Source organism: Enoplosus armatus, chromosome 12 (genome assembly GCF_043641665.1).
Source record: "Enoplosus armatus isolate fEnoArm2 chromosome 12, fEnoArm2.hap1, whole genome shotgun sequence".
Taxonomy (NCBI): Eukaryota; Metazoa; Chordata; class Actinopteri; order Centrarchiformes; family Enoplosidae; genus Enoplosus; species Enoplosus armatus.
In genome coordinates this window covers 2,330,471-2,357,328 of record NC_092191.1, presented here as the reverse complement: position 1 = coordinate 2,357,328, position 26,858 = coordinate 2,330,471, and the positions used below count along the sequence as shown (strand labels likewise).

Sequence of the window (26,858 nt, the reverse complement as noted above, 5' to 3'; positions counted from 1 at the left end):
GTTGTACCAGAGATGTTGTTTAAATCCATCAGACGTCACCAGGGGACAACATTAGCATAGTCGTAGTAGTTATGCAATCATCAAGATTTCTTGGTTCTTCTTTGTTTATGTTTATGAAAGGAGTGTAACATCTGTACAACTGTACACGCCAAGGCAGTTTATTCAGTGCATGTGATAATTGTGTGCATTTGGTAAAAAAAACAAAAAAAACAATGCCATAGTTGTTAAGCTAATGTAGTGTAATGTTTTTGTCACCGCATCTAGTTGTTTCTGTCATATTGCAAAAAAAGCTTTCGTTTTGTTACACCCTTAATTTGCAGAGTCATAAAAGCTAAGGCCTTGTTTTTATGACTCTTGCCCATACCCCGTACATTATTATAATATGATAAATATTCTGTTTGCTAGTGCAACTAGCTTCCACCCAATTCTTGATTATGTAGTGATGTGGTAGTGTATCATTAATAAGTTTTACCTTCCATTGTAGTTGATGTCTGAAAAGGTTATTTGGGTAAGCTTGTGGTCATCATGCAAAGCTTCTGGTTTCCCTCTCCGTATGTATTTGGGGAATTTCTACTAGGACCTCTTTTCCAGGGAATCTCAAGTCCCTCTTGCAAGTTTTTCCAGCATTTTCCATTATTCATTTTCGTTTCCTGCTTAGCACACTTTGAAGGTCCCTATTGGTCAATTGGAATTCACACTCTGTCCCCTGTGATCATGTTTGTCAACAGCCACAGTGCGTCTGATTAAAGCAGTGACTCTAACTAACAAACGCCTCTCTTAATAGCTTCACCCTCTTTTCTCTCCTTTCTCCCTTTGTGCCTCTTCTTTTGATCACAGAACAGCAGCATCCCTGAAAAGCAAACACGGCCTTAAACAGACACACAGATCCACACACACACAACCAAGAGCCAAGAGCGTGCACGCACCCATACACACACATGTACGAGAATGCATGCACCCGCTGGCACCCAAAAACACACACACACACACACAAACAGCATCCAGCTGAGCTCTTGTTCTGTGCCAGTCTTTGCTCTCAGAGATGTTAAATGAGGGCATTGATACATAAATTTGCATTTGTTTTATCCACAACCGTCCTCCTAACTAAAAATCTATAACTGCATGCCCCCAATTTGCCAGGCAGCTTCAGATGCTTCTATTCTGGGCTTGTTTCATGTGAGGCTAGCGTGACTGTTCAATCGATATGGTTGTGTGTACACTCTCTTCACACATAAGTGGGCTAAACAGCGATCTTTCACCGTGCCGATCGTGCAGTTTGTCAATGGGAAATCTAGGTAAACACCACCCAAATTGTTCTGTTGTTTCGCCTGGCTCTTTATTTGTACTTAAAGCACTTGCAGCTTTGATTAGAGTGTTAGAGTTTGTTGGAAAAACACAGAAAAGACAAGCGATCACTGATGTCAGTCTCACTGGGCAGGTATAGAGCATGATCTGGCCCAGTTGTGATTTCATTGATTGACACTGGCACTCCATTAAAGAGCTTAGAGCACCTTCTCAGTATGTCTGCTGCAGATAAGAACTATACTCCCTCAGCGATGTTACAGGCAACAATTCCTCTTTCTTCATTCTCTTCTGTAGCATACTGAACTGGTCTTACAAATCTTCCTTTTATGAAACTCAGGAATCATTGAAACCTTGCTCCTGTGTGCCCCTTCGGCCTTTACCTTTGCCTACCTGGAAAACACCCTGAATGTGACTTTTGCTCGTCAGCTGAATGATCCGAATGCTCTCTTTCCGGTTCTTGTTTGACCCTTCCCCTTTGACCTGTGAGTATTCCCTTTTATCATTTGGAGTCTTGACCTCCCTGTGACCTTTGTGAACCCTGATGACCCCTGATGGCTGTTGGTTGGTGGTCCTGAATGAAGCGCATCTCTTACAGAGGGTGGGGAACCTTGGAGCAGCTCCGCCACTTCAGCTCCAGGCAGGGGGGGTGCCCAGGGCAGGGTATCCCAGGGCAGAGAGCCCGCTCTGGGCAGAGGGAGCCCCTCCTCCACGGAACTTCAGGATCCCAGTAGAAACAGGAGAGCTCATCCCAATTGGGCCATACTGGGTAACAAAATAGAGTTGTGTTTGTGTGTGTTTGATCGTGCATGATTGTTTTAGATAAAGAGATGTTTAGAGATAAAGTCAGACACAGAATACAGATTCCATGTCAGATTGTTAACCGTGTCTGAAGTTGAACTCGTACTGTGCCTGCAGTTGGTTCTTTGGTAAGAACAGTAACAAACTTACTGTATCTGTGCCCTTTTTCATCATGGATGTTTTTGGCGTTCTGAGTAATTTTCAACAGATGAATTTGAGCATGAGTGCACACTACGGTTTGCTCTTGGCTCATTTTGTTTATGCAGGACCTTCCAAGCATGAAGAACTGCTGGTTATCAAATATCATCTGTCAGTTTATACCCAGAAAACAACATTTTGGGGTTGTTTCCTGCAGTTGGTGTAGATGAAGCAGACTACACCTGAAGCAGACCACATCTAAGCCAGACCAACACCAAATTATTCAGGTGGCCTCTATACCAACATTTGAAATAAACGGGTAATAGCTGGAGAGTTTAACACATCTGCACCAAACATGCTCAGTTTTCCTCGGATCTGTTGATCTGTTCACACTGACTTTAGCCTTCTTGGTATCAGATTAAGCCAGTTATAGATTTTGAGAGGGGTGTCAGACCGTCGACCTGGCCGTCCGTCTGTCTGCTGCTTAGTCAGCTGTGTCAGGGAGGGTTGACATGTCCTTCAGAAGAGTTTCTACAGCAGATGTGCTCTCTGTTGAAAAACCCTGGAGAAGAGAGGAAGGGATGGAATGGGGAGGTGGCAAGAGACGAGAAGAGAGAGAAGTGGGGGGGTTAGAAGAAGCAGAGGATATGTCATGTTTTGATATTCCCACTGTGGCATTTTGACTTATGAATTTCCATTTTAGAGGGCAGTCAATGTCTGTGACTGCTACATTAGTTTTATGGCCAAAAACAGCTTATTGCAGGCTGTGATGGTGCGGTGGAAATATTTCATTTTGCATCACGGCCTACTGAAAAGTTAACTTGCTATGTCTTTGTGAATGAATTTGGTCATTACTTTGCAATTCACTGCATTATTTCAATTCTGGTGTACATATGCAGCTAGAGTGTGCACCCACACCGATACAGGCACGTGGCATACTAATAGATTATTTTACTGGACTGCAAAGACATGAGCATTTCTCACTGACAAATGCATGTGTACACACACACACACACACACACACACACACACACACACACAGACAAACACCATCACGTATATGGCTGCACATCTTTTTGCATGCACCACTGACCAAAGAAGCAAACACAGAAATGCACACTCACTGGCAAACACACACATTTTCTGCTGCGAGTCTTGCCAAAGGGGGGATTACATCAATAGGGTTGTGAGGTTGAATCATGCTGAATTGTGTGTTCTGACTAAAACCTGAGGGGCAACACACACCGTCTCCCTGCCTTTCTCTTTCAGTTTCACTGAGGGCATTTCCTTCCACCATTAATGCATGTTTTCAATTTGCGCATTAAACACTGAAGTGGAAATGTCAGAAATTATGAAAAGAGTGAAAAGTACAAAAGAGGTCCAAGGTGAAAAAGTTAGTGCATTGATTAAGAGAAGATATAATGAAGGCTAATAGAATATTTAAATAAACAATGATGCGGTACTAGAGGTGGGCGATATGGCCAAAATCCTCTATCACACTATACGTCATTTTATATCACGATCCAGTAATTATTCTGTAAATTCAATTAAGAAATCCTTTAAAATAACCATACCGTACATCATGCTCTGAACTTACAATTTTACTCTCCTCCTCCATGTTTTCTTGTCCCTCTCCTCTTCTGCTGCTTCTGCTGCCACGGCTTAGATGTGCATCACCTACACCAACTGTTGCTCTCACATGGTGAGCAGTCCTGCTGCCCAAACCATGTTACCTTGCGAGGCAGCTGGATTTGTGAGATCATGTGAGATTCCAGCCCCGAATATACAACAGAGGCAGCTCCCACGGTGGAAACGGTGTTGCAAAATATGTACCGGTGGACACATTTCTACCGTTGCGTGGTTATATTTGCTCATATTGTCCAATATGCTTCCACTGTGCAGAAAGACCACAAACAAAATACAGAATGAAAAGAGCAGCAGCATCAGATAGTCTGGTGCTCTAGGATGCTACTACATAACTGCAACATCCCCAGGTTGTGTCTGGCAGGTAACCCTTGTTACATAAAAAACATGTCAATGACATCATCAGGCCAAGTATGGTGACACAAGCTGTGCCACGCAATGCAAAGAGTACTGGTGTAAACTGGTAGTTCTATCCACACTCTGCCAAAACAGAGATGCACACTGTGGTCTGTAGTAGCACTGACAAGCTCAAAAGCTACAGTATTATACTATATGTGTACAGATAATCTCATGGTTTTTATCAGGTCACTGGTGTTTGAGAAGGGCATCTGGTGTTTAGGATGATGTAAATGTATCGTCCTTCACTGTGTAGTACAACTCTGTAGTACTTTGCAATGGACATACATAGACGCTCCGCCCCCCTCTTCAGACACTTTCAGTTTGACAAAGTGTCTGAGAGAGACGTTTATGCAAAGGCCGGTATATCGCTCCGCCACTCTCCGCCTGTCAGGTCTCAATGTCCCTGCTACAGTCTGCATTATGTGGGTTTGTGCCTGCGTGGGTGTGTCTGTCCCCGGGATACTGCCGTTCAGATTAATTAAAAACTTCAATCCCTCTGTTCTCTGACAGGAATATGGATGTCGCCGGGGGCTTAACTTTAAATACCGTTTCTCCAGAATTGTCATTTAAAGAGATTCATCGTCCCAGGTAATAAGGTGCTGCCGTGAGGGTTTGGAAAAGAGTAAATAAATGGACTTCATGAATTGCCTTTTACACACTTTTATGAGGATCACTTGTTTCAAGTTGACAGTGAAACAGAAACAGAATGGGCACCTGTCTCAGATTAAATTTCACCTGTTAAGTAATTATAGTTTTCTAACCTTCTCCATTTACTTAAACGAAGTAAACTAAAACTGCTGTGGCCTGCCTGCCGAACTGTGTGAACTGACCTCTCTTAAACAAATGGCACATTATCAAAGTCTTCATGATTTTACTACTTTACTCAAAAACGTGATTGATGGGTAAAAGATGCCTCTCCAAAAAGACAAATAAAGCATCAGAGTTGTTATGTGGAGATCAGCTCCATGTCAGAGAGAACAGCTTCACCCTGGACTGCAACTTGCAACTTTTCTTTCAGCGTGCTTTAGACCACATCAGACGTTTTACAACATTTTTTAACCTGCAATCCTTCAACTGGTCTTAAAACATTCAAATCTGAAGTCATTTTACTGGAGTAAAATTTTGAATGTAGAATGAATGCAGCAACCCTGTAATGGAGTATTTTTTGAATTTGAGTTGAAGAACAGCCGCAGAACAGTGTGAGCACACCTTTGACTGTGATTGCAGTAGCAGGGATCAAACCTGTGATCTTCCTCCATGATTCTCTCTACCACCCAGAACACACTGTCATCATCTTGTGGCCTCGTCAGCTCAGGAGATTTGGCCACCGGCCCGCTGTCTTATGAAGCGTTATCATTAAATGAGGAAGACGAAAATCTCTTCCCGAACCGAATGAGTCATGACTGTCTGAAAGAGAGAGCTTATTTTAAATCAGCATTCTTAGTCAGAGGAGCTTATGAAGGGCCACGCCCAGAGGGTTTATCCTCTCATTCCATTCTTAGAAACTTTGCAAAATTCTCACAGCCTTAATATAAAATACTGATGATTAATTAGAAACAGAGCTGTAGGGTAAATATATTATTTAGCTCAGTAACAGTGTTAAATGTTTGAAATTTGCATTTTTAGAGAAAACCTATTGCACCTCGTAAGGCAAAAACTAATCTGCATGAAATAAGCAGGAAATACAGGGAGGGGAAAGATGGGAAGAAGTGAGAGAAGTGGTGGTGAAAAAGGTGAAACAATCATACATACAGAGAGAGGCATGAAATATTTCCGTTTGCAAACAGCTGCTGTAACATAAAGGTCAGTGAGCATCATTCAAACGGTGACAGTCACAGAGGAATATAAATGTTCCTGGTGTAAAGCATCCAGCACAGGTCACTGGTCGTGAGTCATAAAGCACCATTTGACTATATTGATGCAGTTAGTACATAATTCATGAGCGTGACATATGTGTTTCCACTGAGCAGATACCACAAGCTGTGTGCACCAAGCTGACTGCCTGCTGAGTGATGCTGAAATCCATAAAGCATTATGTATTCTTTTCCAGAAATTGATAAACATCGCAAAACATCACAATATGGTGAATATATGCAAAATGTAATTCCAAATGATCATAATGCAACAAACTGGGTATCACAGGTCTGTAATTTACATGTAATTCCCTGGTATGTCTCCTGGAAATGACTAGACAATAATTATTTGAGTTTAGGTAGTTGTCATGATCAGTAGATTTCCAGAGGAACTTTTTGGAAAGAAATGCACCTTTTCGACACAAATAAATATTCAGCTATTATTTCTTTATTGTTGGAAACTTTATCTCCAAAGTTTTTTGAGTTGTATGTCTGCCTGTAAACACATTTCACGTTTTTACATGTTTTGGTGACCTGCTGTGCTTTGAGTGAAATATCAAGATTTCTCTGGCAATTCATTGGAATTGCTCCAATTGAACACTGTTATTTAATTTAAATCAATACCAAGTAGTTACATAGTACATTGTGGGGAACAATTATACAAAAACCACAAAACTACAACCAACATATCTTTGGCCTTTCTGCACTGGAATTTCTTGTTACTTATCAGCTGACATGTACACAGATGTGTCTGTGACAAGCTTTCATCAGCCGATATATCTACTTCATATGTGCAAAACAAAAACATGAACAACTCATTTTGCTCATTTTAATCACAGTTTGCTTGAAATTACAATTGGGGAAACTGAATTCTGTAAAATATGAGACATAGTGACCATATAATCACAATGTGATTCCACTGAAAGTCAATAAACATGACAAATCAATTTGATTTACAATACATAGTACAAAGTCACAAATTTGCCTCAAAGGACAAAAATCATATCTATCACATTTCTACACAACATTTTTTCATTTCAATCTTGTTCTGCATTTGTACCCGAGTGCCGGCCCAATTTGCGTAAAGCAGAGAAAGCCATTTAATTTCATTACTGCTAAGTGTAGTTGAAGTGAAAATGAATGCAATTATTAAGTTATGAGTGATTCGTCAGGCAGGATCCAGAGCTCCAGGAAGATAAATGGACTAATCTGTTAGCAGAATACATATTTAAAGAGGTTAAGAAAACCAATAAACCCAGAAACTTCATCAGGCAAATTTACAGGGCAGGCTCAATAACCTGACATCCTAATTTTTATTTACTCATGACCCTCTTCAGCTCCTCCGCTCGCACACCTCCTCCTGTGTTATTTGTTCCAGCAGAGCAGCACAGGTCACTGAGCGTGGCGTGAGCCCCAAAGGAATCCGTGGCAGTCGACTTACCAGGCGGTAGCAAGATACCCACCACTACCCCCACAGGTTACTGGCACCGAGCCACAAACACCTCGCAAAATATCACACAGACCGTTCGCCCGTTTGCATTCACACTCGGATTCAAATTTCCGCTGACGCACACACGTGTACTTTGGACACATGCACGCTAAAAGAAAGGCTAATGACGGAGAGAGCATTCCAGGAGAGCTCGAAATAACACATAGAAAGAGTATTATGAGAATTGAGGCTGGCATGGCCGTGCCACCTTAAGGGGATGGAGAGCGATGCGTGCATGTGTGTTGGTGCTGCTATTATTCATAGATTGAGACAGACATGGTGTGAGTGGTTTTAAGGTCAAAGAAGGCAGTAAACAGTGAAGCTGGCCGACCCAGGGTCAGATCTCTGGAGGCTGTCAGACAAGACAACTTGCTGAGTGAAATTTGTTTTTCAGAAGTCTGAATAAAGTATTGTCCTGCTGATTTGTTATGATAGAGATGGAGATAAAGAAAGAGCCAAACAGACAGAGATGGGAGAAAAGAGGCAGAGACAGATGCCTGCTGTCCCTGCCACGTCTCTCTTTGTGTCTGTGTCCATCATGTGAGCGCTCTGCTGTGGTCGCTCACAACTTGTACTTCATCCATTATTCACAGCTTCACATTGACCGAGAGCAGCGGACTTATCACCGTCCAGCCAGAGGGAGGGAGAGGTGAAAGGGACGTAATGTGCAATTGGACCAGTGAGAGGGCTGCGTGGCCAAACACGCTAATGTGCATCATGGGTGTGTGTGTGTGTGTGTGTGTGAGCATGAAGTCGGCCTTGTTGTGCGTGCTGCAGAGCCAGGTGTCCTGATGTGTGATTCACAATACTCTGCTGTCGTGCCTGTGGAGCATATCCGTTTAAATCAGTGATGTTGACACACTCACACACACACACACACACACACACATATTCACGTAGTACCGCCAAAGTGCCGCCTCTGCTCCATTCTGTGCACTGAAAAATGAGCAGGGGCATTTCCTTCCCACTGCTCCCAGTATGAAGCGATAGTGGAAAGCCTGTGGCAGCTGGAGCCCTGGTGGGCAGTTTGACGTGACACCGCAGAGCTGTTTTGACTCGCTGCATTACACTCCTGAGGACAAGCTGGAGGACTTGGCAAAGAAGTGGGAACTTTTGGCGGGAAGTGACGATATTTTGGCTTGTACTAACCAGAGCTGTTTTGGAGTGTTTGTAATTTTAAGGGTATAAGACATGAAATACACAGTTCCAACATGGTGGAGAAAGTCATTTCACTAAAACAGGGAGCACTTAAATCATCATGAGCAATAAAACATGAAATAGACTTTGTCTTCAGTTTCACCTAAATCACATTACAAACAAAACGCTTCCTCCTCAGAGAGACCGTTAAACCTACACATTCCTAATGGTTGCATACCCAAAGGATTTGATCTCAGATGTACCCATCATACACCTGTCTAGTCCACAATATATACTATATTCTAATTGTAATAGTACACAGTTTTGGAAGTTCACTGCACTTGAAGCTGTACCACAACCATGACCAGCTGCTCTGTGTCCTTGTGCGTTGCATTGTAGGACAATCTATACTGAGGCTTTTGACTGTACTTTACACTTAATTGTGTTACTTTTCCAGCACACAATATACTCAAACCGTTACGTAGCATGGAATTGGGGCATATCCAAAGTCAAGTCTAAGGTTATTTGAGACACGTTCAAGTCCTTGAGAGCAGGTCCAAGTAAAATCCTAAGTCGTCATAGGCAAATTAAAGCAAGCCTGAGTGCGGAACATTGAAATGACACAGCATTTAAACATTTCCAATGATTAAAGTAAGTAGTAATTTATTTTTTCCATAGTGTCATGCACAGAATGGGCTTACAATACACTATAAACAATCACAAACAAGAGCATTAAGCATGAATATGCAAGGACTTCCTGTCACTGTGCTTCCAGGATTTTACCCGGTCGACTTAACTCTTGAATGTTTTTGTTTTTTTCAAGTCTCAAGTAATCGAGATGTCTCAAGACCCCTTGTATCTTTGTAACCTAAGTTAGACTTGAGTCAAAGCCTCCAGCTCTGTTACAGACTTTGCAAAGTAGTTGGAATATGGATTAATGATTTTAAGAGCAGTAGCAGTAGTTGAATGCAAATTTCCTCACTTACTCGCCTTCATGTCAGTCGACACACCAGTGAAGTTTGTATATCAGCAACAAACACACAGTGAGTATTTTGGTGCAGCTTTGTTTCAGTCGTCCTGAAAAATATCGAGTGTTTTTACTTATCGAGAAACACTTGACGGCAGCAGGACTCTTGTGCCAGAGTGCTGTAGGGCAGATTGAGCTTTGTGAGCGGGGAAAATGGAGGAGATAATGACGTAAATATTGGACATTTGGACCCACAGTGTGGTCGTTCAGCTGCAGAACACTTTAAATATGCTGCATATGGTGTTTGGAGAAATGTTCTGGTTTGGTTTAGAACTCACCGTATATTGACATGTGACTGTCATAACAGAGTATGTTTTCTTTGGCTGCATGTTGTGTGTGTGGTCCTGTAACGCAAATCAAATCCAGGTTTTTATGTTGTCAGACCTGAACCTGTTGAGACTCTGGGCATTTTCAAACCAGTAGTCAATTTGCATTGGTCAAAGTCACAGGCCAAGTTTGTAATGTAATGTGGCTTTTATGCAGCGGGGAGGTTTCACTTGTGGGATTTCAACAGAACCACATTAAATCAACAAACGCCATGTTGGAGCAGACGTTGCCTTCGCTGGTCATAGATAAGTGTGGGAAAGGTTTTAACTTCTGTCTTTGTTTCGGTTCTCATTTTCAACAATGTTTTTTTTATTGTCTTAATGAGGTTTGAATTAAATATTATTACATTTTCCTTTTAATTTATTTGAATGTCATGATTAACCCATAATGCAAAGGGCTTCCTGGGTCATTCATTTAAGTTCTCCAATAACTGCAATATGCTCTCCGCAGAAGTAAGTAAGCACCCCTCTGTTTCTACCTGCTTTTACATGACAGACTGGAGGTTTAGTTGGAAAAAAAAAACATATTGGCACGTTAACTTATTTAGATGACGGGTGAACACTGATTTGTGTGTGTAGGTGTGTGTGTGTACTTGCCAGAGACTTAGGCTTGCAGTTGTGTTTATGAGTGTATGTGCAAGCTGTGTGTATTTGGGTGTGTGTACACTTGAATTTGCGTCTCTGCCAGTGACTCGTTTTGGAATTGCCCTACAGTGTATTTCACAGGAAACACAAGTTATAGAGTTTTAGAGTTAAAGTCAGAGTTGGATTTGCTGTGCAGATGTGGGGGTATGACAGAGCGAGAGAGAGAGAGAGCGTATGTGTGTTACTGAAAGAAAGAGACAGACAGAGCAAGCCAGCGAGCGTAGGCTGTGTGCTTAAACTTGAGAGATTTACATGCAAAGCACTGGTGCTCCTGCATCTTAACTTGGGGAAGTGAAGGTTGAAATGTACTCAGTGCAAATGCGCTTACGACTGGCGAGGAAACCAATTTCATTTACAAGTGGTAACTCAAAGTAATGTATTCCTACACTCAACCACACTCCATTTTAAGATGTTTGACTTGTTTTCCTGACTAGAGATTTACACCCCAGAATAACAAGGCCACGATATGATAAGTAAATTCATCCGCATCTGTCTGGCTGATGCACTTTCAGACAGAATTAGCTGCCCCTGTGCATACTCACCAATGAATTAAACAGTGAAGTCACCCCGTGATGCCTCGGCTGATGTTTTTTCTAATATTTGCATTGAGGTAATCCACTTCAGTTTGACATGTATCAGAGGTCTTCAGCATGTGAAGAACACTTGTCCTCAGGGTTGCAGTGGCGTTATGGAGATAAGTGTTCCTGCAGTGAGTAAATGAATGTGAAAGTATATATTAATGCACCAGTTCATTTGTTGGACAAGAGCAAATTTGATCCCGATGGAGTCTGAGGTCATTTTTGTAATTTGGCTTCACTTTCACAAGGGAACAGAACTCTTTAATTGTATAACTTTCAAGCCCCTTAAACTTTTCAAGATTAAGGTGAAATGTGCATGGAAGTAGTAACTGTAAGGGGTAGAACAAGTGGATTTGAAATTTAAAACAGCAAAGTGTGGTATATGTTGCCTATGCTCCTCAGCCAGCTCCTACATTATTGTATTACGTGGTTTAATAACTCGATTTTAAGCTGCCTGCTGCCTGGTATTGCAAATTAGGGGAATAAGAGACATTAAATTCATATATTTTAGGGAGTGTTTTCATAGATCTTTAAATACATAATTTTTTCCTTAAAAAATGTATTTATATTTCTGTTCATTTTACCAAAGGTCTGCAGCCATGTCTGCAACTGTAAATATATTGAACGTTTGCATTCTGCATCTGCAGAAAGTTTGTTGTAAATAGCATTGACGGGGTTAGAATCTGAACTTTTTTGTACATGTTACGAGTGATGAGTCATTCATAAAAACTTTTTGAATAAAAGGTTATTGAAAGCTGTGATATCAGAGGATTGTCCAACTGTTTCAGGAATGCAAAGCAAAATAGGAACGCAATATATTATTGCTGTGCAGACAAGTAACACGCTCCAGTTTTCATATATTTCAGAGTTGCAGCTGGCTAGTTCTCCTGAAACAACTTTATTTTGGGTTGTTTGAGATGTGTGAAGTTGTAATGTTGCTTGTGAAAGGGCTGCATCTCATCTGTATTAGTGAAGTAAAGGTCAAACATGCAAATGAGCAGCACACACAAATGAACATCACCATGGAGGCATGTTTAAGTAAAGTTAAAATCCTAATCACACATATTTTGTAGTTGAACAACAAGCTAATTTGCCTGTTTGTCCTCTCCCCCTTTTGCTTCTTTTCTCCTCTCACCTCTGCTGTCTCTCCTTCCTTTTTATCCCCTTTTCACTTGTTCTTCCTCTTTCCCCTCAATCCCGTTCTCTCCTCCTCTCTGCTTTGTGCCATGTTGTAGTTGGGATTATGTGCTCAGGCTGCCAGTTATGCTAGGCTTGCTCGCGCTCCGCTCCCTTGCCTATGGTGTATTTATACAAGGAATTGAATAAGTAGGAGGAAGGTCTGAAACTATTTCTTATTACCATTAGTCGCCGGGAGGGTAATGAATATGGGGATTTGGTTGTCAAATAGGTGTTAGCGGGGACTTTGTTGATTCATGATGCGCAAACTTTAAGAGGAAATACGTCTTGTTATAAATCACATATGTTAAAGACCATACCACGCATGTTAAAATACCAGCAGAGGAGAACATATCTATCTATCTATTTTTTTTAATTCAAGTTGACTTTGGAAGGAGGTGTTTTGATTTCAGTCCATTTTTAGTTTTCATTTATTTCAGTTTACTAAATGTTACGTTTTACTCAAAGAGTCAACTGTAATAAGAAACCTGTTGATACCTTTATTCTACTGAGGGAAATAGACCCTAAAACTCTCCCCAGTGTGTTTTTAGGGGCTTAGTATGGAAAGCCTTGATTTGTGAACCATAAATCTGGAAATGGAGAACAGATGTGACTTGGTCTGGCTGTGACCGCAGCTAATCTGATTGTCTACACACTGGATCATATAGCAGCTCAAGTAGCACCCAGACATAGGTGAAGTTAATTGCAGAAAGTCAGCGTGAAGATTCATTTGTGTGCTGTGACTGTCTGAGCATCATGCCCTTCAACTTGGAGAGAGAGATTGTTTGTTTTGTGAAGGCATGTATTGTCTTCCCATCTGCCAACTGTTGATTATGAAAAACCAAGTGCAGTCACCACTGACATGTAACACCATTTATGATTAAGTATAAGAAGCAGCTGCAAACTATAGGGATTGCATTTAACGTTGCCTGATATGTGGAGTGGGAGGTGTTGAGATCATGGCGCTGAATTTTGTTGCCAAAACAAAGTTATTGCACCACTGTGGCAGCAGCATGCTTCTCTGTATTTTTATTAGACCTATCTTGCCTCAAGACTCAGAGGTTGAACTGCTTTACCGAGTACTCCATTACTACTCCAATAACACTGGGGAAATTTCTGTTGAGTTAGATTTTTATGCTGATTAAAACTAAAATTGGCATGCTGATTCCAAAATTGCAGTCAGTTTTTTTCTAGCACGTCAAGTTTTTTCTCCACAGCTTACCCTCCAGATAAGCAAAATTCCACTGATTAGCTGTAGTAAGCCAGCTGATTACGATTGGACTCATCTACAGCTACGTGGCAACTTGTTTGTGCAGTCACAATTGAGACAGTGCAGTGAGAGGTGTGTGCAGCTCCCAATAGGTCAGTACTATCACACACATATCTGTTAAGTACAGTATTTTTCATATTTTTTAAGAAAACGGGGATCCTATAGTTCTAAAACTTGACGTGATAGAGAAAAACGGAGATCAGTTTTGGATTCCGCACCCAAAAACTAGTTAAAAACAGCTGTCAGACCTAACTCAACAAAAATTGTGTTCCCCAGTGTTATCTGAGCACATTACTGTAGCTACAGCACGGAGGAGGCAGTTGTGAGGAAATAGAGGACAGACAAAGAGTGGACATGCCTCCTGATGTGGCAGCAGCTAAATGAAGGCTGTAAATGCACACTGAGAGAGAGAGAGACCCCAAGTAGAGGAAGTGAATTAGAGAACAATCCCATGAAGCAAAGCACTCTCCGCCATGACCGCCCGCCCACCCCCCACTGGTCCAATTATCGACCATTTTGATTTGTCTTGGAGAGAGGGAAGCCAATTAGAGAAGCTCTCTGCAGGGAAGCTTTGACACCATAAGTGAGTCTTATGCATGTGTTTTATACACTTCTTTTATGTGCATAAAAGAAAACCTAAATGGTAAAAACAGAGAAGTCAAAGTATTTCAAAAATGTTTTTATTGCAGCTGAGGTGCAAAGTTGGTGTATTGATGAAGAGAAGACGTGATAGGATCTGATCAATAATGACATAATGAGAAATTGTCTTGACTTACAGATTACCAAAAAACTAACTAACTAAATGGACTTCTGCTTCTTCTTCATCTTCTCCCTCTTCTGTTTTAGGCAGGTGTCTGTAGATGTACCATCAGAGTATTGCTAGAAAACAACTGTTGTGTTCATTTCACAAGAAAGGAAAAAGTGGCAGTGGCCACAGTGTACCATATGGTGCTATATATGTGGGCAGGAGGGGAAACAAATGAATTCATGAAACTAACTCAAGCACCATATTGCTCAGGAAGTGGCAATAAAATGCTATGGCGTACTGTTATACCCAAAACATTTTCTCAAGGGTATTTAGATTGAAACTCACATTGTGTACTGTATATGTAATTCAGATTGAAATGACTTTGTTGATTTATTGCTTAATTTGAAGCATCCAGGTGTGTATTTTCTGGTTTCTGTCGTGTGGACACACTGATTAAAGTTAGCCTGTCATTGCTTTGCCTGACCTTTCTAAGGACTGTTTTCTTATGTGCATGTTGATTGCCCTGTGAGCTCATTGATTTGAATGAAGTGTTTTTATACGCTACATGTCAGTCAGATGATTACTGCCAGGTAAAACATGAACATTATATCTTTGGTTAGAGATTTCTTTGAATGCATCCCTCTGAGAGCCACAGGGAGTGAGCTGTCGCAGGACGATTCATCCAATGAAAGCTCTTGTTGCATTTTAGCCCAGTTGTGAGGCTGGTGCAGATATTGAAAGTGAGAGGAGTCTGTTTGTGAAATGAAGTTAAAAGCAACAGATTGAGGCTGGGAGTGTGTTATTGCTTTGTTGCTTGCCTCTTGCCGGAGTAATCTGTTTAGGCGCTGACACTAGATCTAATCAGCTGCCTGATAGACGGACGGAGAGCAGCACATTTACGTCTGTGCAGTGAAAGCAGTGTGAATCAAGACACAAAAAATACAATCTAAAAGGTAGATGAAAACACATAAAACACACAAACACGGGTTCACAGACACAAATGAGCACACAGACACTCACATGCACAATCAGGTGCACCCCCCCCCATTTCAAATGTCAATTTAAGTTGGGATTGCTGTGGATCTCCCCACAGGCGCTGTGACAGGAGTCATTTGTGTACATTATATCTGCTGCTCACAGGTAAGGAGACGGTCTGATGCAGTGTTTCTTTAGCGCTATTTGTCCTCTCCTGTCAGGAAAAATACTTCACAGTCATTTCCGTGTGGGTGGCTCTCTCCTTTAAGGAAAGAGAAGGAGCACATCTGGGATGTGGTTGCCATGGTAACACAGCTAAGCACCGGATTTCATTAGCATACGCACTCACGTGTTCGAGGTGGAGCAGAAAGATGTTGCACTCTAGAACAAGTTGGAACTAAGTGTCGTGGGCCACAGGAAGGATTTTACTGGGACACAGGAAGTTTGTTTACAGATCTGCTAAGCCCTCAGGGAGCGGATAAAAACTATGGCAACCTCTCCAATATAAAGGTGTGCTGCTGGACGTTACGTCATCAATTATTTGACTTAGTGTTTGAGTCACTGTGACTCATAGAAACTTACAGTGTAATGGATTTTCTGAGAGCCTGCATTACATTTAAGTGAAGATAAGAACCGCCGTCTCTGAAGAAATCCTGCCAGATCACCGTTATTATCACTGGGATAGAGGCAAAGGCCTACATGACATGTAGGGTATTGACTAGTATTATCCAAAGTGTGATTTTACTCTTCATGTAATAGTAGCCGTAAAGCTGCACTAGGCCAGATTCTTCTGTGAAAATCTAGCTGTATACGTCAACACCTTACCACTGCTTTTCTTCCAATCTGAACTCTACTCTGAAGTCTCTCAATTATGCCACAAAATGGAAGATTTGATTGACTTTTAGAGATTCCAGGTGCCCTTTTTGATAATGTACTCTTCTTGACTGGCTCATGCTGTATTCACCAGCCTTCTCCACCTTCTGTCTTGTTCCAGTGACTACTTTGCACCATTTCCTCCAAATCCTAAACAGCAGCCAGGCTCTATGCATGTTGTAGTTTAAAGGGTTGACGAGCACTTTGTGTGCAGCTTACTTGCTTTACCTTCACATGATTTCTGTGTATTGATATAAAGATCATTGTCTGTAAAACAGTAGTTTTTCCACTTGCTGCCGTTATCTTGGTTATTTGCATGTAAAAACACTGCATATAACCTTTATTTCAACAGCATTTCATTGTGCAGTTAGGACCTTCTTCTCATTGAAACATTGTCTTTTAAATGCTGTTGTAACTACAGCGTTATCTAATGTAGAAGTCTAAAAAGGGTTCACTTTTCAACCAAATACTGCCCAGTTTTGATTTGGATTTAGATGCTTAAACATAACATAACCTGTTAAGACCTCAGTTGTTGTCATGTACAGAATGTGTGACCACCTAATAAGTGACAACTGATCTCTTAAAGGATTCACCATGCCAATACCCTTTTGATAACTGATAGGCCTTGACATTGACGAATTACTAATCATTAAGTTGAGCGAGACAGTCCCTCTGTATGAAAATGGTACTCCTATATTCTCCACCGATAGTGAATCCGGAGTCATTAATCATTCTTTGATAATGTAGTGAAATCCTGCCAGAATTAGCATTTGTCCTTCTTCCTGTAGAGACGAGCTTTATCCCTCCCGCACATCCTGAAGACGGATGTCATGGACATCACTATGTCAGCACTTCTGGATGTTGCCTTGATGGAAAAATTAAATACAGCTTTATATATCTGATATCCTGTCCGCTGCCAATTCTGTTGTTGAGTACGGTTTTAATTCCCCTTTTTTAGGTCGATCTTTCATAAAGATTTTGTCATTGAGTTGTAATTTAGCAAAGGTTTAGTGCAGGGAGCGACAACAGAAAAGGATAAATGAAGGAATCAGTACAGAATAATGAAATTGTACCTTTTCTGGTGGATTTGAAGAAACTAACCGGCAAATAAGAAAGACGAGTCCTGTGTTCATTATTCTCTGTAGATATTTTTATTACAGTTTTTACTTTAAGTCATAATCTCGTCTATTTAGTTGACACCCATAACTGACAAAAACATGTAATGTAATGTATGCTATATTACAGTATGCTGACATACACTTTTTCATCAAATATTCATTTGTATACATTTGTAAATTGATTTATTTTTTGTTATGTGATGCCACCAAGCCTCCGAGTGTAATTATTGTCTTTGACTTCACTTGTCCATTCAGGTATTCAGGTTATGTGTCTAAATACTAAATACTTCACTTGTTTGGGACAATCATTTAACCATTTGAAAGCTGAACTGTGAAATAAATTGTTGGGGTTTCTGCTACCTGTAGTCGTCTGTCCTCAGATCTTCTCCAGCATGGTTCCCCAGTGGCAAAATGACTTTCCCAGTTTGGTCTGGACAGCTGAGCCACTCCCTATCTCTCGCTCTTATCTGAACTGTCATCTCTTCAAGAAATACTTCATGTCCCTCGCTCCCCCAGAATTACATCCCCATCTCCCATATCTGCCCCCCTCAACTTGCTGCACTTGGCTCTTATCGTTAAGTAGAAATAAATCATTTCTACCTCTCCCCTTAGCTCTTATTTCCTCTCCTTGCACTTGTCTGTCATACAAGCTCATTCAAGGGTCAGAGCAGTAGCTCTGTCCCTTTACTCTTCTGTAAACTAATTACACTATTTAAATTACTTTCATAAACACATCACATGGTAGAAGAAAAACCTCCAAATCCTGGTTAGAAATCACTTCCTAGGAGGCTTGATTTGTTGTTGCTGTGACCTGGTGTGTGGGGGATTATCCATGTAAAGGCGCTTTCACACGAGGCAGTACTCACCATGGATACAGGTCTCACAATTGCTGTGTACCTCTACACAACTTCTGCTCTCTGGTTGTGATATGCTGCATCCCAGTTCAGGAGCTGCATCCTTCAAAGTCCATATTTCAAGACAGAATATGTCATAACCAGAGAGAAGCAGCCCTCTTTTTACCAAACTGAATACAATTGAATGACTGAATCTACATTACATCAAGTGGCTCACCGGGATGCATGTTATTCAGAGCGACTGAATGAAGTGGTAAAGGTTTAAAAGATATAGTTTACACACGGGAGCTTTTGTTTTACACTTGTTGTATCCACTTTTCTTTATATTATTTCATACAGAGTTGCATAGTTGCAATACAAGTCTTGCTTTAAGCAGCTGAGCAAGGTTAAAGGCCTTGCCAAGGACACTTTAGTGATCCTTTAGTCATTAGTTATCATCATGTTGATTTCCGTCGTTTCCACTAAACAATAAACAAATTGCTGTGAATACAGGACGGTCTTGTGGATTACTCAACTCCGTCATGAAAAGTTGTGATGTGCTGTGATTTGTTTTTATGGGCAGCTGAGGTTCAATGTTGGTTCTGTCTCATATCTTTAATTCACCAAAATACATTTGAAATTTGAACCGGACACTTGGTATTATGAGAGCAGATCACAGCAGTACATTTTCTGTTTTATCCTTCTCTTTTCGTCTGTGTTTTTCTCCTTTCTTCTTTTGCTCCCCTAACATCGTAATTCCTCTCCTCTCCTGTCTGTCTCTCCTCACTACATTTTCTTCAAAACTTCACTTAGCTCATATCCCCCCCTTTCACCCTCAGGCCCTGATTCAGTCCTATCTGAGCATTGATTTTCCAAAGAGCTATCGGAGTTGTCAAGGCCAGGCAGAAGTGCTCTTGCCAGGCACAAGTTATGAACGTTATTAAGAAGATGCTTCTGGAAGGAGGGCGCCAAGAATAAGACGGATGATACACCACAAACACTATACATATGTATGTGTTTTGCTTGTAGCTTTGACTTCGTATGCATAATCTGTGTTACAGCTGCTGCTTGATTTTCATTATCAATTAATTGTCTATAAAATGTGAAAAAGAAAGTTGCGAAAAGAGCCCCGTTGTTGTCCAACAACTGGACTAATTTGTCCAACAGTCTCTCTCTTTGTGTAGGGTTGTGGATGTGTGTCAGGTCTCTCTGATCTTGTCTCTCTCAGAGCTGTGTGTTTGTGCGTGGTGGCAGAGGCAGGGTTGATGGATTTAATATCATTGCAGCTAACAATCAACTTTGTGCGTCTATCTATATGCATTCATGAGACCAGGACTGAAGTTTGACTCCCTCAAGATGGAGAGCTTCGGTCACAGCAATGGTGGCAGCTATTTGTGATGTGGTGTGTGTGTGTGTGTGTGTGTGTGCGTGTGTGTGTGTGTGTGTTTTGATGGAGGCCGCAGCTAAGCTGTGCAGTCATTCATCCTTCCAGCCAGTCTGCCTGCTAAGCCCCCGTATTCATCAGAAGCTGTTTACATCCAGCTAGGTCAGGCCTTCCCTACTCAGCACTGCCAGCGACAAGCTCTCTCAACAACAGGCCAGATAAACTGAACATACATACATACATACATACATACATGAGGAGAGCATAGCACAGATTCACAGAGAAGATGTTTAACAAATGCTGTACCATAAAAGTATTTAAAGAGGTAAAACGTGAGTGTTAAACATACCAAGTAGCTATGCAAAGGTCAGGTTATATCTGGCAATAAATGAAAATGGAAAAGAAAATGGCCAGATAGAACAATACCAGCATGGGGAGACATCTCTATTAGTTAGTAAACAAATCAGACAAAACCAGCAATGTAATGAAGTCTCAGACTAAACTAAGAAAGTATTATGGACCAAACGATTCCCTGATAAAATACTTGGTCGACTAATTGACAATGAAATTAATTGTTAGTTGCAGCCATATGGAGAAGGAATTTAAAATTTGAAGGATGACAAAAGTACATACCAAATTAAATAGATATTTACAGTTAATCAAAGCATCATGACAGTGTTATCAATCTCTGTTTGGGGAAACAAAAGAAATTGGCCTGCAGCATATATTTTATGATTAATTGTTTGATTTATAAACATCTTCAGATTGCTTGTTTTTGTTCAACCAACAGTCCAAAAATAATTGGTATTTAATTCATAACATATAATGTAGAAATCAACAAATTCTTACTTTTAAATAGCTGGAACGAGCAAATGTTTGGCATTGTGGCTTTATAGGTGATTAATCAATGATGATCAATCAATTGGTTTTCTGATGATTGACTAATAAATGTATCAAGTGATAATATCAACGCTAAATTAAATGTGTTGTATGTGAATGCCCATACTCTTCAGTGTAACAAGAGTGGACTTAAACATCATATAAAGTTCATCTCAGCACTTATGTAATGTTTTCAAACACGCTACAAGTTGTTCTCATCCACAGGTTTTGATTCAAACTCGTAACAAGTGCACATAAGTAGCACTTTGTGGGTAAAAAATAGGAAATTATTCCCCTTTTAAGCCAAAGAAGAACTGACGTACTGAATTAGTCATTTTAACTGCCAGCAGGCTCTCTTTATTCCTAAAGGCAAACAGAAGTCAAATTTTCATCGCACCAGTAAGAAATGTATGAGGCGACATTCAAAAGGCAAATCTCAAAGAAAATGTCAGTTTGCTGAACACCAGTCAAAGTTAACTCCATTTCAGAGAAACAACAGAAGGTAAAGCTGGAGCGAAAAGCTTGCTAAAAACAATATAATCTTCTTTTGTTGTCTTCTTGTGGAGCTGGCATTGCTCACTGGTTGTAAAAATCAAAGTCTAGAATAGAAGCTCCTTCACAAATATCAAGAGCTCATACATGGGGGGTTTGGAGAATTCAGCTAAAAGGAGAGGAGGAAGAAGCACCTTTTGAAGTAGCTGTGTGGTCTTTGTTCTTGCCTGAATGAAGACTACTGGTATGATAGTGCTTAATAGTCGAGTAGAATATTTTGTGAAATGCGTTAATATCTAAGTGGCTCGGGTATTAGGATTTATTTCAAAGTGTCATGCGGGCTTCATAGCCTATTTAAAGAGAACACGGTGGCATTAGCAGGCACGCTCCTGCTGCTGATGAGTGATAGCTTTCCCTTTCCTCCTCTGCACAAATGCACACATAACAGCACACGAACACACTCGCACATTCACACGCTGAAACACGATATTGAAACTCAAGTAGTAGTAGTAGAAAAAGTTCTCATACACCTCAGTAGTAAAAGGAGCTGTTCGCTTTCCTTCTCTTCCACTTAGCTTGAGTATTCAGTATCAGCTGAAACTTTAGCTTGTTCCTGTGTTTTTTCCAAGTGCTAATGCAGGCATATGTATAGCCCAATGCCCAGGGGAAGCAGACGAGGCCTCTGGCAATGGTAAAACAGCAAATGTACATTTTCATAGGTTATTAGGCATTGATTTTCCTCGGATTAAGAGGCGTCGTAATGCTAAGCAGTAGAAATTGGAAATGTGTCCCGATACGCTGTTATCAGCTGGCTGGAGAAAGCTGGAGAGAGTCAAGGCAATGCCCCGGACATATGGCGCACACACACACACACACACACACACACACACTGCCATACATAGTTTGCTGCAGTATATCTGTTTACGGAGAGGCACGCATTCCCAAAAACCCAGGAAACGGCATGTGTGAAATGAAAAGGAGATGGAGAGAAATAAATATATCTAGAGAGAGAAAGAAAGAGGTGGATGCTTCTTAAAAAAATCACATCTAATCAGCATATGAGCAGCCTCTCCAATTAGCTCTCCTTATTATTCCAATCTGTCAGATGGAAGGGAGCACAGCAGAGAGAAATCAAACATCCCCAGGCCAAGCACATTTAACATATCCTCTCAGGATGGCAGGCAGGCGGGCGGACTGGGAAATTAAACAGAAAGATTTCCAGAGAGAAACACGCTGGCTGTGTTCTACACCTGCAGCTATCATACAGCGTGATGGAAATTTGACGGAAACAGTTTGGTGTGTGCTTGTTTTATCTTCCCTCGCTAAATGCTGAAAAATATCCACGCGCTGGAAGACGGCCAAGAAAATAATGGAGTCTGAGAGGCTGTTTTTTTTTTTTTAACAACAGTCCGCTCGAAGTGCACTTGGGTGGGATGACTTGCATTTGTCTGCAGGAAACTATCAAAAATGATAAGGATTGCACTTTACTTCTAGCCAGTGCTGAGGTCCACTTTTTACTCTCTGCTGTGTTCCTTTACCTCAGAGACAAACTTTGATTTAAGCCTTTTCAGCCATTAAAAGGTGCAAGAAACATTCTGTCAGGTTCTCCTGTAGCTTGAAAGATTACCATTTTCTCTTACAATATATGAATTCAGCTCTATCAGAAAGATGAAAAATGGTTTGCAGGGGCTGTTTCAGCACTAGTGGAGGATAATTGCAGCTTAGACACAGGTTAGGTTTTTTTCAATGGCTGCCACTGTAATTATACAGGTCCCTCAAAATCTGAGGATTTTGTGCTTTTGAAAGCCTTTTAAAAAATGTTCTGTAAATTAGAGGTAATGTTTGGGTATCAAAATCACAGCGAGTTATGACCTTCAGAATATACTTAGTGTTATATAATGTGGGCCAAAGTGGATGATAAATGTGGTTCTCTTATTTGATAAGCATGAGAGAATAGCTCATATAATGTTCTGCACTTCCAGTATCTCCATGCAGTTTCAGTAGAGTGCCTCATACTGTATTCAAAGTGGGTAAGGTGTGCCTGATGAGAGGAAAACTACATCTGGTTTTCCCCAAAAAGCTGTATAGTTGAGGAAGAAAGCCACCCAGATCCTGACGTACAGAATCTCATTTACTGTAGTTATTCAATAACAGCAACAACAACAATAGACACGCTCATTGAATAGAAGACATGTTTTGAGTGAAATAGCACAACTGCTTGTCTTTTTTTCAGGCGTGGTGGCCCACCTCCACCATGAAACACTGCGGTAGTTGTTTTATAGATTAGTCATTCTGGCCTTTACCATGCAAGATAGTCACCACAGCTGCAAACATAAAGGACCATAACTCTTGCTGTGATTGTTTTTGACAGAGCCATCCTTTATTTGAGTAGTGATTAGGGTTGGTATTTACATGGGATCATTCCTCTGTATTAACAGTGCATTAAGTGTTTCGAAGTGAACAATAATACACTGTGAGAAAAGAGTGACAGATGGACTTACAGTGGTTATATTGTTCATTAGATCAAGGTTTCAGCAACTTACATAAATAATGTGTGATTTCCTTCATGCTACAGATTACACTGTATCTCACTGAGAGCGGAGGAGATAACTCATGGACGCACTGTGTTAGAGAGATGTTAATATGCAAGATATGTGTAGTTGTTAACTTACAGTATGTTTACAAAGTGTGTTCACCAGCTAGAAGTTCACATTGGGCTGCAGGGAGGGGGATGGGTGTGTTTTTGGGCCTCTACTACTCTGTGTATGTGTGTGTGTAAGCATGTGGAGCTGTTTGACCCAGATCTGTACGTGTCTTTCAAGGTCAAACCATGTCCAACATGTTAGGCAGTCAATACTTGTGAAACTGCGCTGGTCAGTTTTAGCCTGGGGGCTGAAAATCACATTATTGTTAGAAATGTTTGCTGGCATGCAGAAGAGACAAAAAAAACAGTGTGTCTGATTTGTTGTAGTGTAAACCCAACACTTTTCCATTTATTACTTTTTATATCTTGCAAAGTTTTCTCTACTTCTCTGTCATCCCCACAGCCCCAATCTTTTAACCGGAGATTTATTTCACATTTGTCTCGAATAAATATTGTTTCCGAGTGTCGGCACCACAATATCAACCTTATTGAATAATAAATTACCCTCTCTGTGAAATGCCTTCAGGTTAATAGACATTCAATGAATAAATAACAGGAAAACTCAACATTGAGTTAGGGAACAGGATATGCAGCTTTTTAATGATTATTTTAGGCCAAATGAATGAATTCTTTTGTGTGCTCAAATTGCAGTTGAGTGCACTGGTTGCTTCAGATTTTAATTAATGCACTAGGGTCTTTAATATGGATGTCGGTTGAGCCATATTGTGCTGGCAGCAGTTAAAAGAGAATTAATTCTCCACTCCGACATTGTCTCTTTTAATTGAATAAATAAAGCCGTTTCTTGCTCAAATGGATTTTTTCTAAGAGTAATTATTTGAGCCAACCTCGATAATAAAAGGTAAGTTTGATTAGCCTTCTTGCATAAATAGGTTGAAGAGAAATGGATATGATAGAGCTCTGTATTTCCATGAATATGCTGCATTTTCTTATGCAGAGTCACAGTGAATCTGCTTTATCTTTTATTCTGTCCATAAAGAAACAGAACAGATTCCTATTCTTGTATATTTATGTCTGTATTTTGTGTTTAACGCCTTTCTTGTTTCGCTGTATGAATCTACTCCCCCTTTTCTTCCCTTTGTGTCCCTGTGTCTTCCTCAGTCTTTCACCGTGGCCCACTTGGGGTGAAGAAGCCTTTACCTGTTCTTTAAGCCCCAGTCAGCCTCCTCCTGTACCAAAGTTCACCAGAGATCACTTCCATTGTTCCCCCAGCAATCATGTTCACACGGCCACTCAAACACATCGAAAGCCCAGCAGGTGATCGTGAAACTGTCAACCACTTCCTCCATTTCCTCTGCTTCCATCGCCAGGCCCCCTGATTCTGCCACCTGTCTCTGAGACGAGGTATAGAGAGAGAGAGAGTAGATGCAGTTCCACCGTTTGGATAGATTGAAATCATATTTCACAGCTGTAAACCATGTCAGGAAACGTTATGTCTTAGAAACAAGAGCAGCCCTCACTTTACAAATGGTCAGGGGAAACATAGTATTTAAGTGCTACCCAGTGCTGCAGAAGTGCAGCGATAAGTCAGGTGTTTTAGCAACGTTCAAGAGCAGCACAGCTTGTCACATTTCATTTAGACCATCATTTGTGATGAAACTTGCCCTCTCATGCATCAACGTGGTGCCTTGACATTTTGAATCAGTCAGTTGAATCAAGTCTGTAGTTTTTTCTTCCCTCAGTTAAACTAGTTGATCAAAAACACTAAAGGCTAGAACGTGCTTTTCTGTCTGCACATAGGCGAACATGCATAGGTGTTTTCAGAGATTGTAGGTACAACATAACTATGTCTGTTTTGAGCCTGCCTTCAGACAGGAAGTTGGATCAACTAATCACCTTGTTTGACATGCAGTTTTGCACAGTGCTTTGTTGAGATTTGGAAAGTGTTGGATCATCTGCAGCCCCCTGCGACCTGTGGTTACTCATAACATCCTTATCTATGCAGATCAGCAGAGACGTTTATCTGTATCTGTGCAGCAGTATATTTCCATCTTAAGGCCTGTTTGCATTTTTACAAATGCTTTTTAAAAGAATCTATATATCTGTACAGTTTTTGTTTTTGTTGAAGTTTTGTGATTTCATATTTATTCTAAAATGATTCATTTTCAGTTTTAAAACGCTGTCCAGCTTCAGGCTAAAGGTTCAACTACAAAATGAGGCTCATGCGTGCAGGGCAGAAGCTTTCTTTCATTGGTTCTTATGCAACAAGTCTGCATAAAAAGGCCCATTTAAATGCTCCAAAAATAACTTGGGCAACAACAAATACTTGATTAAGATCAGTGATCGCCTAAAGATGCTTAAAAGATAGACTGTAAGTAAGAGATGGAACACAAACTGTGGCCTTCCCTGTCAAAGTCAGATGCTTTGTATGGCCAACCGTCCGCCTCATGTTATGGCCGAACAACGTCATTCTACGTCTTTAAAATTAGAGAGGGCAGTCATTTCATACAAAGGGTAATTTTCAGGAAAGAAAAGGTCGTATGTAGGTAGTTTTAAGCATTTGAGCAACCAATACAGTATTTCTTCAGGTGAGGACAGTCTTGCTTATGCCCGGATCTTGTTGTGTCTGCACCGACATACTGCCCCATGCTTAGCAGGAATAAAACACTGAGTGAAATTAACAATTGTTTGGCTCATGTAGTCCTGTTCTAGCAAAGGCCTTGAGTTTAGTGGGATCCTCTCTGAGCCTCTCACTAAAGGAAATAAATCCAGTTCCCCCGAGGAAACAGACAGACAGCCCATTTCCTTTGCCCACTGGTCTGCCAGGCCATAGCTCAACAACATGGCTAAAAGGATAGAGAAATAGATTGCCCAACAACTTCAACACCTGATGAATGACCGCTCAAGCAAAACAACAGGGGACCCTACTCTCCCCTGATGGCTCTCTGGTTCCCCCCATGTTGTTTATCTTCTCCATCATCTTTACAACCTGGGAACATCCACACTTTTTCACTGGGGTGGAGAGAATCTGACATCTGGACTGTGTCTCGAAGGGGTCGGGTCTAAACAGAGGGAATGAGTTGATCCACTGATAATTTGGATTACAAGTGAAAGTAAACATCTAGTGGGGGCAGCAGAATCTCTAATTGAATCAAAACAAGGACTACTC

General features: G+C 40.9%; 1 protein-coding gene across 1 annotated transcript in view; it reads left to right on the top strand.

The window, feature by feature from the left end:
- The window catches only part of gfra1a (gdnf family receptor alpha 1a), an 80,232-nt gene that overhangs the window by 11,729 nt on the left and 41,645 nt on the right, over nt 1-26,858 (top strand). The window contains exon 4 of the mRNA XM_070915842.1: nt 1,901-2,071. Within this exon, the coding sequence (XP_070771943.1) occupies nt 1,901-2,071 (171 nt within the window). The remainder of the gene's footprint in view (nt 1-1,900; nt 2,072-26,858) is intronic.